The sequence below is a fragment of the Plecotus auritus genome, assembly GCF_963455305.1.
Source record: "Plecotus auritus genome assembly, chromosome: 7".
NCBI classification, from domain to species: Eukaryota; Metazoa; Chordata; class Mammalia; order Chiroptera; family Vespertilionidae; genus Plecotus; species Plecotus auritus.
Window position 1 is genome coordinate 168326116 of NC_137774.1, and position 12833 is coordinate 168338948.

The 12833-nt window shown below is 54.4% G+C and overlaps 1 protein-coding gene across 1 annotated transcript; it reads right to left on the reverse strand.

Annotated features, from left to right (window-relative positions):
* Positions 1 to 10659: 10659 nt before the first annotated feature.
* ANXA2R (annexin A2 receptor) lies at positions 10660 to 11320 on the reverse strand (the record flags this gene model as incomplete). Its single annotated transcript, XM_080677487.1, has 2 exons — positions 10660 to 11136; positions 11177 to 11320. The coding sequence occupies 2 exons, from the start codon at positions 11318 to 11320 to the stop codon at positions 10660 to 10662; spliced, it is 621 nt and encodes a 206-aa protein (XP_080533613.1).
* Positions 11321 to 12833: the final 1513 nt, after the last annotated feature.

Below are 12833 nucleotides of genomic sequence, written 5' to 3' on the forward strand. Positions count from 1 at the left end.
GAGTAGAGAGGAGCCAGGAACGCAACCCGGATCCGCGCCTCCAGGACCGCAGTCGCCTCAAGGGGAGGCCCAGGCGCCAGACGGCACAGGCCTGCGGCTCCTGAACCAGCCAGGAGGTGCCAGCCCCAGAGGGGACCGAGGGACGCGGGCTCCTGGCGCCGCGCTGAGCCCAAGCCGCCCGCACCAGCGCTGAGCACCCAGGCTGCACCCCAGGAAGAGGACAGAAGGCGGCCAACCGGGTCGGCTCCAGGAGCCGCACCGTGGGGAGCCCGAGACTGCCCTGTAGGCAGCCCCGCTGCTTCTTTCTCTCCCAAAGGACACACAGACTTTCCTGGGACAAATCCCTCCGATGCAGGCAATCACGTGCTAAGGTACTGACTTGGCTTTTGCATCTACTCCTCATCTCTCTGTTCCTCGGGAACCTGTGGACCGCGATTAAACCACGGATCCTTCTTCCTGCCTCCACTTTGCACTGATTCTCCCTGGGGCATCCGGATGGCAGGAGATGGAGGCGGCCTGGGCAGGGAGGGGCCAGGGAAGTCCTGGGTGTTCTGGGGAGGGAAGGGACCCTCAGGGTCACACCCAGGGGAGCTGGGCTGTCTGAGTGTGGCCCTCCAGCTGAGTGCAGGGCCCAGGCATCAGGAAATGTTTCTTGAAGGTTTGAAGGGTACATGGGCAGGGTGGGGAGGGTGCTGGTAAAGGGTAAGGGGATCTAGGGGAAGCCCTGTGCCATCTGAATGACAGCCATGGGGTTCCAGGGCACCAGCCCCGCACCCCCACCCCAGGCCAGACAGTTCCAGGCAGATACAGGATGCTCCCCTGGTGGGAGGAGGTGTTTTTCCTTCTTTTTTTCTAAATAATGTGTATCTTAGCTCTGTCTACCTAAAAGGACCAGGTGCGATTATCAACAAAATAGCTTTGAGCCTATCAGTGAAAAAATGGTGCTTTCTACATACATTTCCCAATAAATGGAACTGAGTTTGGGGGGGGGGGGAGGGGGTAGCAGGGCTGATTGCAGATCTTTGACAAGAAAAGCAAGAAAACTGAAAGATTAGTGTGCTGCTCAAAAGGAAAAAAGAAAACAAAAGGTGAGAATGCAGAGATTTCCTGGACCTAAGATAACAAGATTTGACTAGCAAATAGGATAAGAGATAAACTGAACTTAAACCTGCCTCCAGCAGGGGTCTGGAGCATGCAGGAATGAAGTTAGGCAAGCAAATATTTTGTATTAATGAGTAATACCTATGAAAGGAAGAAAGAAAACGGGGAGTTGCACCAGTACAGCTGTTAGACTGCTCTGCAGATGGGACAGAGTTTCTGCCAGGCCCAGGGCTGGATCCAGGCCCAGAGGCAAGGATTACTCATGAAAGGCCCTTCCTTGTTCCTCTGCCTGCCTGGGTCCTTGACTGGTGGCGGCCTCACAAACCCTGTGCCCCAGACTCAACTCCTGAGACAGGCTCCACGGAAACTGAGAGCTGGAGGGCTGGGACAATGACACTCTTCCCAGATGGTGTGGCATCTCGTGCTTCAAGGGGCATCTGAGCACTGAGACCAAACCACACACACATCCTAGAAAGCAGGTGTTGAGTTCCCAATGATTCTGAGAACTCAGCAAGGCCGCGTTGCCTTTGGATGTTGCCTGGATCTATCTTTCTCCAGCAGATGAACGAAGAGAAGTAATTATTTACCCAGCCATTGCTGTCTGAATGACATTGTAGTCTAAGACAACGATCAGTGAAATGGGAAAAGATATAAGCTGGCCTATGTTCACTGCAGCACCGTTTACATGAGCTAAGCTACGGAAGCAATGTACGTGCCCATCAGTAGACAATGGGGTAAAAAAGATATCGGGCACATTGAATGTTTTATACAGAAGATAACCGTCCAAATAGCATATCCGACTAACTGGTTTGTTTTAAACAAAGAAACAAACTTTAAGGCTCTCAAGCAAAACACCTTAATCCTATCCAGCCCCACCCAGAATTATTGGATCCCCCTCAATCTCATTAGGTCGCACCTTCAGCAGCAATTGGCACCACCCAGCCGAACTACCCTCCCATTGGACCCACAGAGCCCAGGGGGTATAAATGCGCAGGGAAGGAGCCACTGGAAACCTTCCGCTCAGCAGCTGAACCATGGAGCCCAGCCTTCCCCGCGGTGGGCGCTGTGTGCGTGAGGCCTGGCATTCCGTGCAGGAGCCACGGGAACCACTCCAGACCTTCCAGCACCGCAGGCCCTGGGCACCGCCTCTCCACCCTGGGCTGGGCCGCCTCACTTGGGACCAGCAGGGCTTCAACCAGGAACTGCACTCTGCTCCCTGTGGGCTGCTGCGCCAGCACTGCCTGCTGCACCGGCCCAGAGCACAGAACACGGCCAGTCAGGGCAAGGAGCTGCCCGCACCAGACGGGACGCCCAAATCCCAGGAGCCAGAGACGTCCCCAGGAGTGGGGGACCCCACTTCCAAGACACAGGAGTCAGAGAAACAGGAACCACTCCTGCCCTTCCCGGACCCCGGGCCCTGGTCAGAACTCCTCCACTCCATGCTGTGCCACCTCATCTCGGACCACCAGGACGCCAACCAGGAACGAGATTCAGGTCCCTGTGGGCTTCGGCCCGAGGACTGCCTGCTGCCCGGGCCCAGAGCGCAGAACACATCCAGCGGGAGCACAGAGCGGCCCACTCTGCACCCCACGCCCAAGTCCCCGCAGCCAGAGACGCCCAGGATCCAGGAGCCAGAGACACCTCCAGGGGTGGAGGCTGCCGCCCAGAAGCCCAGCTGATGCTCGCCTGCAGACTCCCTCCGCCTGTCGCATCGCAGCGGGAGGGAAAACTGGAACTGAGACTTCTGAGGGACCCTCCAGCATGGCTCTCAGGTGGGACCAATTCCTTGGGAGGCCAGCGGCAGCAGATCTGAGGCGGGGGGCCCAGCAACGCCACGGCTGCCTCCACTGAGACCCCTTAGAGAACCATCCTCTGCCACAAATGTTCTCACAATAACGCTTGTGGGTGAAGTCCTGGAAGAAATGGGCCTTCCTGGGCCTTTGGAACCTTTTCTTGGCTACCTAATAAATTTGGCAAGCATTCCAACGTCTCTCCCGGTGTGCCCCTGCTTTGGCGGATAGGGAAGGACTAAGCCAGGGTCCCCACAAGTCGCCTGACTTTGGGGCTGTCAGGCGGTAGTGTCTCCTGCACACATAGGGTGGGGACATAGCGGGTCATCAAACTGGGACCCGAGTCCTGGGCCTCCAAGAGGCAGCCAGCAGCCCTGGGAGCGCCATTCAGCCCAGAACCGCTTCAGCTCCTGCCCACCCCCCCCCCCCCCCTTTCCTCTGGTCCAGAATCTGGAGTGGGCTCCCAGTTTCCAACCCCTGCTCCAAACTGGTGACTTACCAAGGCTCGTCCTTATTGCTGATAAAGAACCAAAATTCAACTCAGTAAATTCAAAGATTTAATTGGCTTCCTTAAAAGATTCATGAACCAGGCAGCATCCCCTCTAGCCACTAGAACAGAACTCCCAGGGGCCACACAGAATGGAAGGTTGTAACAGGGAGAGGCTGAGCCGGAGGTGTGTTAACAAACCAAAGGATTATTTTCACTCAGGCCATCTTCTGTGGAGGGGGAGGGCCAAGAACAGCAAGGGTTTTCTGTGCAGATTGTATCTTGGAGGGAGGGTATCAGAGAGATGGAGAGGGCCCATGAGACAGATCACCTACCTGGTGCTGGACTGGAAAATTCCAGTCTGGCTGATTGAGATGACATTTCTGGGGAAGATTGCAATTGCAGTGAAGTCAGGTATTACAGCTAGGTTTGGTGTCAGGGCTTTTAGCATGAGTGGTGCCATCCTGGGCCTGTGTGTTCTCTTTAATGTGACCCAATAGAGCAGAACTGTGTTACCCATCGTATCAGGGGTGAAACCAGGCACTACCTTAAACAATGCCCAGCAAAGTGTAAGTGCTCGATCCATGTCCACTATAATTATTCTTAGAATCACTCAGCTCCTGAGATTTCTCTGGGTCAAAGGAATTCACTGAGATGGAACTCACAGGTGTCTCAACCTGTGACTTTCTCCCCCAGGAGCCTGACCTGTGACCCTGCACCTCAGCTCTCTGGTCTCTGGCACCCCACCCAGCCCCCCTTTCCCTGCTTCCTGTTAGGATTCTAGTGTCACCTCTCCATAGAGAGGAATGCTGAGGCTCAGCCCCCTTAGAAGCCCTGCCCTGTCCTCAGGAATTGCAGCTTTTTCTCAATGTCAAAATTGTCTTGTTGATAGTGACCTTATTTGCACCAAAAAGGACTTTTGTGGTTGGCAACACCATTAGATGCCACCACTTGTAGGATGCCAGTGCTGCTCACACTTTTTCACCAAGTAGAAATAGTCTTTTTTAAAATCTCTATTGTTGAAAGTATTACAGATGTCCTCTTGTTTCCCCCATTGACCCCCACCACCCTGCTACTGCGCTATAGTCTGTGTCCTTGGATTATGCATATAAATTCTTTTTTAAAAAATATATTTTTATTGATTTTTTATAGAGAGGAAGGGAGAGGGAGAGTTAGAAACATCGATGAGAGAGAAACATTAATCAGCTGCCTCATGCACAGCCTCTACTGGGGATGTGCCCACAACCAAGGTACATGCCCGTGACTGGAATCGAACCTGGGACCCTTGAGTCCGCAGGCCGACGCTCTAGCCAATGATCCAAAACAGTCAGGGCCATTAAGTTCTCTGTTGGTGTCCACACAGCCTGTGTTCCACGCCTACATTTTCTCTGTGGCAATACCACTGCTCTCACTCATTGGGTCACTTCTCAGTAACAGCACCTCTAATCACAGCGCTGGCATAGTAATATGCTGCAGGTTTCCCAGTTCAAGGAGCAGAATGTGTCTTCCTGGTAGCTGGCGGGCAGTGGCCAGGCCCGGCTTCTCCTTCTGTCCTTTTGCTGGACACCTGCCCTCCCCCCGGCTTTGTCTCCCACAGCCCTGACAGCTTGGTCATAAGAATGTCAGAGGTTGAACAACATGGACGGATGAACAAAAATAGATCCAGAGAAGCATGGAGCAGACATCAAACATCAGAGGGGAAGGGGGGAGGGTGGATCGATGGAAATAGATCAACCAATGAACTTGTATGCATATATGCATAACCCAAGTACACACACAATAGGGGGGTGAAGGCCTGGGCTGGGGGGCAGGGGCAGTCTGGAAGAGGTCAATGGGGGAAAAGGGGGACATGTGTAATACTTTCAACAATAAAGAATAATAATAATAATTAGAAAAGCAGGACACCAGTGGTCTGTGCCTGTCACGTGTCTGTCACAGGACAGCTGTGATTTCCCCACATCACTGAGGTCTTCATTTACCAAGTTTCCAGTTAGAGGTACTGCACTGGCCCCACCTGCTATCTCTACACCTCTTAGAGGTTGGGAGAGAGCCTTCAATGGGAAGTCTTAGCTGTGGCACCCTACTACTGTGCCAAGGGTGAACCTGAGGTGGCCACCAGGAAAGTCTCCCCACCCCATCCCTGACTTCCGTGCCCTGATCCCAGGTCCACTTCCGCCAAAGGGAAGCAAGGTCCCCAGACCCCACATTTTCGCCAGGGAAGGCAGTTGGCTGGCTGGCCCCACCCTGATTGGAGTGTTGGGGGTGATCTGGCCTGGATGAGGCTGGTTGGCTGCCACAGGGCATGTCAGAGCCTCTGGTTGTTCTGGTCATTCCACTGTAATGGTCGCTGGGTTTATATACATATAGGTATAGATTACATTATATATTATTGTAGTTATATTTCCTTATAGTATTAAATAACTTACTGTGCTTCCTATGTCTTATAGAGATGGAGTTACCCCCCATCTGCCAGGGTTTCGGGACAAGCCCACACCCCCTGTTGGAGGAGACCATAATCCTGGGTCGCACTGGAAGTGGGCCTTTTCTCACTGACCTAGAGGCCACTTGCTTCTCCTCAGTCCCTTTCCTTTGAAGGAGGGCTACTTGCATGAAAATCTAAAATCCTCCCATTTGCATCCCTTTTGTTCCCAGGACTGGTCAAGGCAAAGCTCTCCCTAGAGAACCCCTGCATCTCCGGGGTTCACTGGGTCCTCCTACTGCCTGTCTCCCGGTGGAGTCTCCCAGTTTCAGCCTCCGAGGCTGCATGGAGCTCCCGCTGTGAGCACTTTGGCTTGTTGGGGAGCCTTTGAGCTGATGCAGGGGGCCAAGCTTTCCTTTGTTCCAGCAGCCCCGCATTTATGCCCTCAAGGGTCATGGGCGGATACAACCGCCAGACTTAGCAAAACACCCAGTCATTCAGAGCACAGTTTCCAGTTCACCATCCCTTAACAAATTTAAGAAAACCAGTACCCCCAGTGCAATACCAAAAATGTCACAGCCCCTGACCCATTTCGAGAGAACCACGTAGCGAAAAGCAATAGCAACCTGAACCAAGAACTACCCAGCAAAGCCCAGAGGCAGCAGCTGGCAGCTCAGGAACTGCGGGAAACCTCGGGTCGCCCTGAATTCCGCGCCAGCCACTGCCTTCTGGAGCCCATAGCCCCGGGGCTGGGGAGAAACCTGCAGAAATCAGCGAGCACTGGCAGAGAGCCAAGAGCTGTGTGACTGCCAAAGACTAAGGGCGAACTAGTGCGCTGCAGGAGGCGAACCACAGGCACAGAAACAGAGCTGTGGCCCTCGCACAAGTCTGCGGGAATGGACCCAGATCCATCAGTGTTCCGCGGAGGAAACCCTTGTCTGTACGAGGAGAAAAAGCAATCCTCGCTACAATCCTCGGAACCGCGGTAGGTACTGCCCTGCCCTTGGTGGTGTGACAGCTACAGGGCGGGCCCTGCAACCAGCCCAAGTGCTCTCAGCGGGAGCAGGGGGAGCTCTGGCAGCCAGCCGAGGCCCTGAAACTGCCAGACCCCCGCGGAGACCGGCCGGCCGTGCGAGGACCAGTCAACACCGGAGAACAGGGGTTCCACCTCGGAGAGCTTTGCCTGGACCGGTCCTGGGAACAAAAGGGATGAAAACTCCACCATTTTTTAATTTTCTGCAAATAGCGCTGTTTGCCCAGAAAAGGACTGATGAGAAGCAACTACCTGGAGGCCACGTTCCTTGGTCCCAGCCCAAGTGCGACCAGAGAACAAGGAACCAGGTGGCCTCCAATCCTGAGCCTGGGGCTGGTCCTGAAACACTGGGCGCTGCAGGTGCTGGAATGCCTCGGGGGCGGGGGGAGGAAGAGGGGGGAGGCTCTGATCAGAGACTGGCCTACAAACCACCGCCCTGTGCACTTCCAGGACTGGGTCCAGCCAGCTCCCCAACAGGCCACCTGCTGTGCTACCTGGAGAAACACCAGCTGAAGAAACCAGCGCAGTCCCAGTGGGGTGCCTGGGAGGCTGGATGAAGGAACAAAAATACACGGATTAAAATGCATTCCCACCCCTTTCCCCCTTGTCAATGTTTTAAGGTTTTTTTTTAAATTCGTTTCACTTCATTGTAAAAAAATTATTTTTATTGACTTTAGAAAGGCCAGGGAGGGGAGAGACAGACAGGGAGATATCCACTGGCTGCCCCTGGGGATTGAACCTGCAACCCAGGTCTGGGAATCCAACCCAGGACCTTTGGTGCTCCAGCCCAGGTCTTAACCGCTGAGCCACACCAGCCACAGTCAATTTTTTCACTTCTGCACCATAAGGATTCCCACAGAGAAACCATTTTTGGAGTTATTTTGTCTTTTAGAAGTTTCCTCATACTAGAATGAATTCTATTTTCTCCAGGAGCTTCCAGGATGCTTGCTTTTTAAGGGCAGCCCTAAGGTGGACTATCTTCAGGAAGTTAAAGTTTCCCCAAAGTGGCCACTACAGTTCCAAACTACCCAAAAGTTCCCCCATTTCCCCCAAAGGCAAAGGATCCTGGTGCCTGCATTGGCCCAGGAGGAAAGCCCCTTCCCCTCTAGATTTCCTAAAACATCTAAACGGAGGGACCCTGTTATTATCTTATCGGCTCTTTTAACACACAGGGACTTACAGGGTTCCCTGGTTTCAGTAGAATAGGATGAATTATCAAGAAGCTTCAACAGAGATGGCTCAGGATCAGAGAGCTCAGCACTAAGGGAGTGGAGCTCAGAGCTGAGCTGTACCCTGGAACTCCAAGGTCCTCGGGGGAGGCAGAGAGGGCAGTGTGCTCAGGGGTACCAGCACCCACTACTCACCAGCCTCGGCGGTCACCAGGCCTCTTGTCCCCATCCCGCTTCTTGTTCACAAGAACTGTTGAGAGAAAATTCGGAGGCCTTCCTCCCTAGGAAATCTGAACAGCAGTGTGCAGCTCAGAGGCTGGGTTTAAGGACAGCTGTGAAGAGGGATGGAGAAGTGATTGGTTGTCAGGACGGGGCTTTCCTAGAACCAGGGGATGGGGAAAGGGAATCTATTGGTGTCTCAGGTAAACCAAGGCTTCCTGCTCACAAATTGCTGTTTCCATTGTTCTCCCGTCTTCCTCTCTGAAAGTCATTAAATTGTTTAAAAAGTGACGATATTGGGCCGCGGGCGGGTGAAGGGAGCCTGTCCTGCATAGGGAACAGCGACCTCTGCTCCTGCAGGAGAGACCATCTCCTTGGCCCCTGCCGCGTCCGCCTCCCGGGACCCCGGCCCTCCCGTGGAGGAGCGCCCTGCCCGCCCGGGGAGGAGCGCCCTGCCCGCCCGGGGAGGAGCGCCCTGCCCGCCCGGGGAGGAGCGCCCTGCCCGCCCGGGGAGGAGCGCCCTGCCCGCCCGGGGAGGAGCGCCCTGCCCGCCCGGGGAGGAGCGCCCTGCCCGCCCGGGGAGGAGCGCCCTGCCCGCCTGTGGAGGAGCCCCTGCCCACCCGTGGAGGAGCGCCCGGCTGCCCAGCCGGGTCTGTATTTGTTCATCAGATTATGTTGCTCATCATTTCCCCCAGATGAGTGAGATCATGTGATACTAGGAATACACTTATAAGAACCGAAAATGGCACAAGCAATAACGGTTCTGCTGGGAGGCAAATGAATCAGTCTGTAGTGAGTTTCTTTCTGGGCCAACAGTTCTTTGAGTCCCAATCTCAATGTCAAACAGTTCCTTAGGTGTACATGTCAGCAATGATATTTCAGTTCTGGGTGGGGGGCAAATGGTGGTAATGCAGGTCAGACCCTCTCTGGTTTGGTCCTGGGCCGGGGCGGCCTCTGAGGAGCGCAGGGCGTTCGAGGAGCGCAGGGTGTGCAGGCGCCACTCGGTCTGCGCGCTTGGCCCATCCGAGTCCCTTTGCTGCTTGTCTTCAGTTTTGTGTTTGTGCATCTGCTACACAGTAACATACCAGGAACAACAGCAGCAACAGTAACCCATTACCACCGATTTGGGATGGAAATGTCCAATGCTAGACAGGGGGGTTGGCGGGGAAAAGCATCCCAGCCAACCAAGACCCTTCTCAGGTATTATCATCGCTTTTTCTTAAGCTTATTATAAGTTTTCCTTTTTATCGGCCTGCACTCGCTCTGCGCGCTTGGCTGGGATGCTTTTCCCCACCAACCCCCTTGTCTAGCATTGGACATTTCTATTTCAAATCGGTGGTAATGGGTTACTGTTGCTGCTGTTGTTCCTCGCATGTTACTGTGTAGCAGATGCACAAACACAAAACTGAAGACAAGCAGCAAAGGGACTCGGATGGGCCAAGCGCGCAGACCGAGTGGCGCCTGCACACCCTGCGCTCCTCCTCGCACGCCCTGCGCTCCTCAGAGGCCGGCCGTGCGCTCCTCCACGGGCGGGCAGGGCGTTCCTCAGAGGCCGGCTGTGCGCTCCTCCACGGGCGGGCAGGGCGCCGGGAGGCGGAGGCGGCAGGGGCCAAGGAGACCAGTCTCTCGCGCAGGAGCTGAGGGCGCCGTTCCCGGTGCAGGACGGCTCCCTCCACCCGCCCGCGGGGCCACCCGGCGCTGAGACGCGGCAGCCAGCGCTCCCAGGACGGACCCGAGTTCGGACCCGAGAACGGACACCAGGATGGACACCAGGAGGGACCCGAGGCTGGACCCGAGGACGAGGAACCGGCCAGGCCGAGGGCGGCGCCCACTCTCCTGCTTCGGGCGGCGAGGCTGTTTGGAAATTGTTTGCTGAGCGACGTTTCATCTTTCTGCAAGGAGTCTTTGAGTTTGACGTACATCGGCATCCAATAATGCTTGTAATTGTTGGTCTTCAAACTTTTTCGATTGACCTGGACGTTCTTTGTCTTTCACATCGAAATCACCACTTTTAAAGCATTTAAACCAGCGTTCACAAGTGTCTTGAGATGGAGCATGTTCACCATAAACTTCCTGAAGTATACGTTCTTCAAAATAAAGTAATGAATTAAAACTTCCTGCAAATGCTCTTCTTTTGGCATGAAATTCGACATTTTTAAGCGTAAAAATATCTATGAGGTTAACACCTTCAGCAAATTTGACATGAAGTTTTGAAGCTTGCTGTCAATACAACAAAATAGCATACATATCAAATCGCATATATATCAACATATGGGTAACTCCATCTATTGAAAAAAATCCGCATTATTAACTGGTACACCTAGTATATAAATTAATCAGAATTCTGAGGTCTGGACACAATATTTAATATTAAAACAGGCTTACATTTGGTTCAGGTCTCTTGTCCTCAAAGGGCGTCCTCCCGCACAGTCTGGGGGCTCCTAACGGTCCAGGACTGTCGCCCAGCAGTCAGCAGCCCAGTGGCTCAAAGAGGAGGCAGCACGAGGGATGCACTGCAGGCAGCCCCATCGAAGCAGGTGCAGGCGCAGGCGCCACCCAGTGCGGCGAGGTGGACTGCACACTGAAGGCTGCCAGTGGTCCCAGGCCTCCGTGTCCCGTGGTCCCTCTCCAGCACGGGCGTTGGGCCGCAGGGCCACGGGAAGCTTCCGGAAGGTGGTGTGCTCCGTGGGCTCAGGCGCTCCTGCGGGTACTCCTGGCAAGAGGCCTGCACTGGGCTGCACTGGGCTCTCTTCCGAGGGGCTCTGGGCCTCGGCTAAGCGTGCTCGGTATTGCAGGTAGACCGAGGGCAGCTGCCAACAAGGACTGGAGAGCAGTGGCTGGTGGTCATCGCTGTGGTGGCTTGAGAACTGTGCCAGCGGCAGGTAGACCGGAGGTGGCGAGTCTGGGGAGATCGCGCTCTGGAGCCCGGTCTGCGGAATCCCAAGCCTGCTGCAGCGCGGGACGTGGCGAGTCTGGGGAGATCGGGGACCCCGGGGGATGGCGCTCTGGAGCCCGGTCTGCGGAATCCCAAGCCTGCGGCAGCGCGTCGTCGTCCAGGAGAAAGTGCTGCTCCATCGCAGAGACCTTGGGCCAGGAGGACATGAGCCTGGAGCTGATGCTGAGGCAAAGCCTTGGGTGCTGCCTGCAGCCTGGATATTTATGCTCTCCCGAGGGTGGGCGGGTGCAAGCCTCTGCGCGCAAAAACCGATCACCTAATCGTGTTGGAGCCAACCCATCATTTAATCGTGTTCGAGCTCTATATTTAGACTAAACACTCTAGCGAGTCATTCAATGCCCAGTTAGCGCCGCCCTTCCCCGCCCCCTTCTAAACCTTGGTTTAAGACACCGATATATTTACGTTTCCCAGTCCCTTGGCTCCAGAAAGCCCCAATCACTATAAAAGGCAAGCTACTTCCGGTGTTCCTCTTCACGAGCTGTCCTGTAAACCCAGCCTCCCAGCTGCATTACTACCGGTTTTCAGATTGTCTTCCTAGGAAGGAAGGGCTCTGAATTTTCTCTCAACAGTTCTTATGGCCAAGAGGAGGATGGGGACAAGAGGCTTGCTGACCCCCGAAGCTGGTGAGTAGCGGGTGCTGGTACCCCTGAGCCCACTGCCCTTTCTGTCTCTCCCCTCCCCCACCCCCCCACCCCCCCACCCCCCGGCCTTGGAGTTCCAGGGTACAGCTCAGCTCTGAGCTCCACTCCCTTAGTGCTGAGCTCTCTGATCCTGAGCCATCTCTGTTGAAGCTTCTTGATAATTCATCCTATTCTACTGAAACCAGGGAACCCTGTAAGTCCCTGTGTGTTGGAAGAGCCGATAATAACAGGGTCCCTCCGTTTAGATGTTTTAGGAAATCTAGAGGGGAAGGGGCTTTCCTCCTGGGCCAATGCAGGAACCAGGATCCTTTGCCTTTGGGGGAAATGGGTGAACTTTTGGATAGTTTGGAACTGTAGTGGCCACTTTGGGGAAACTTTAACTTCCTGAAGGTAGTCCACCTTAGGGCTGCCCTTAAAAAGCAAGCATCCTGGAAGCTCCTGGAGAAAACAGAATTCATTCTAGTATGAGGAAACTTCTAAAAGACAAAATAACTCCAAAAATGGTTTCTCTGTGGGAATCCTTATGGTGCAGAAGTGAAAAAATTGACTGTGGCTGGTGTGGCTCAGCGGTTAAGACCTGGGCTGGAGCACCAAAGGTCCTGGGTTGGATTCCCAGACCTGGGTTGCAGGTTCAATCCCCAGGGGCAGCCAGTGGATATCTTCCTGTCTGTCTCTCCCCTCCCTGGCCTTTCTAAAGTCAATAAAAATATTTTTTACAAGGAAGTGAAACGAATTAAAAAAAAAAAACTTAAAACATTGACAAAGGGGAAAGGGGTGGGAATGCATTTTAATCCGTGTATTTTTGTTCCTTCATCCAGCCTCCCAGGCACCCCACTGGGACTGCGCTGGTTTCTTCAGCTGGTGTTTCTCCAGGTAGCACAGCAGGTGGCCTGTTGGGGAGCTGGCTGGACCAGTCCTGGAAGTGCACAGGGCAGTGGTTTGTAGGCCAGTCTCTGATCAGAGCCTCCTCCCTCACCCCCCCCCCCCCCCCAGACATTCCTGCACCTGCAGCGCCCAG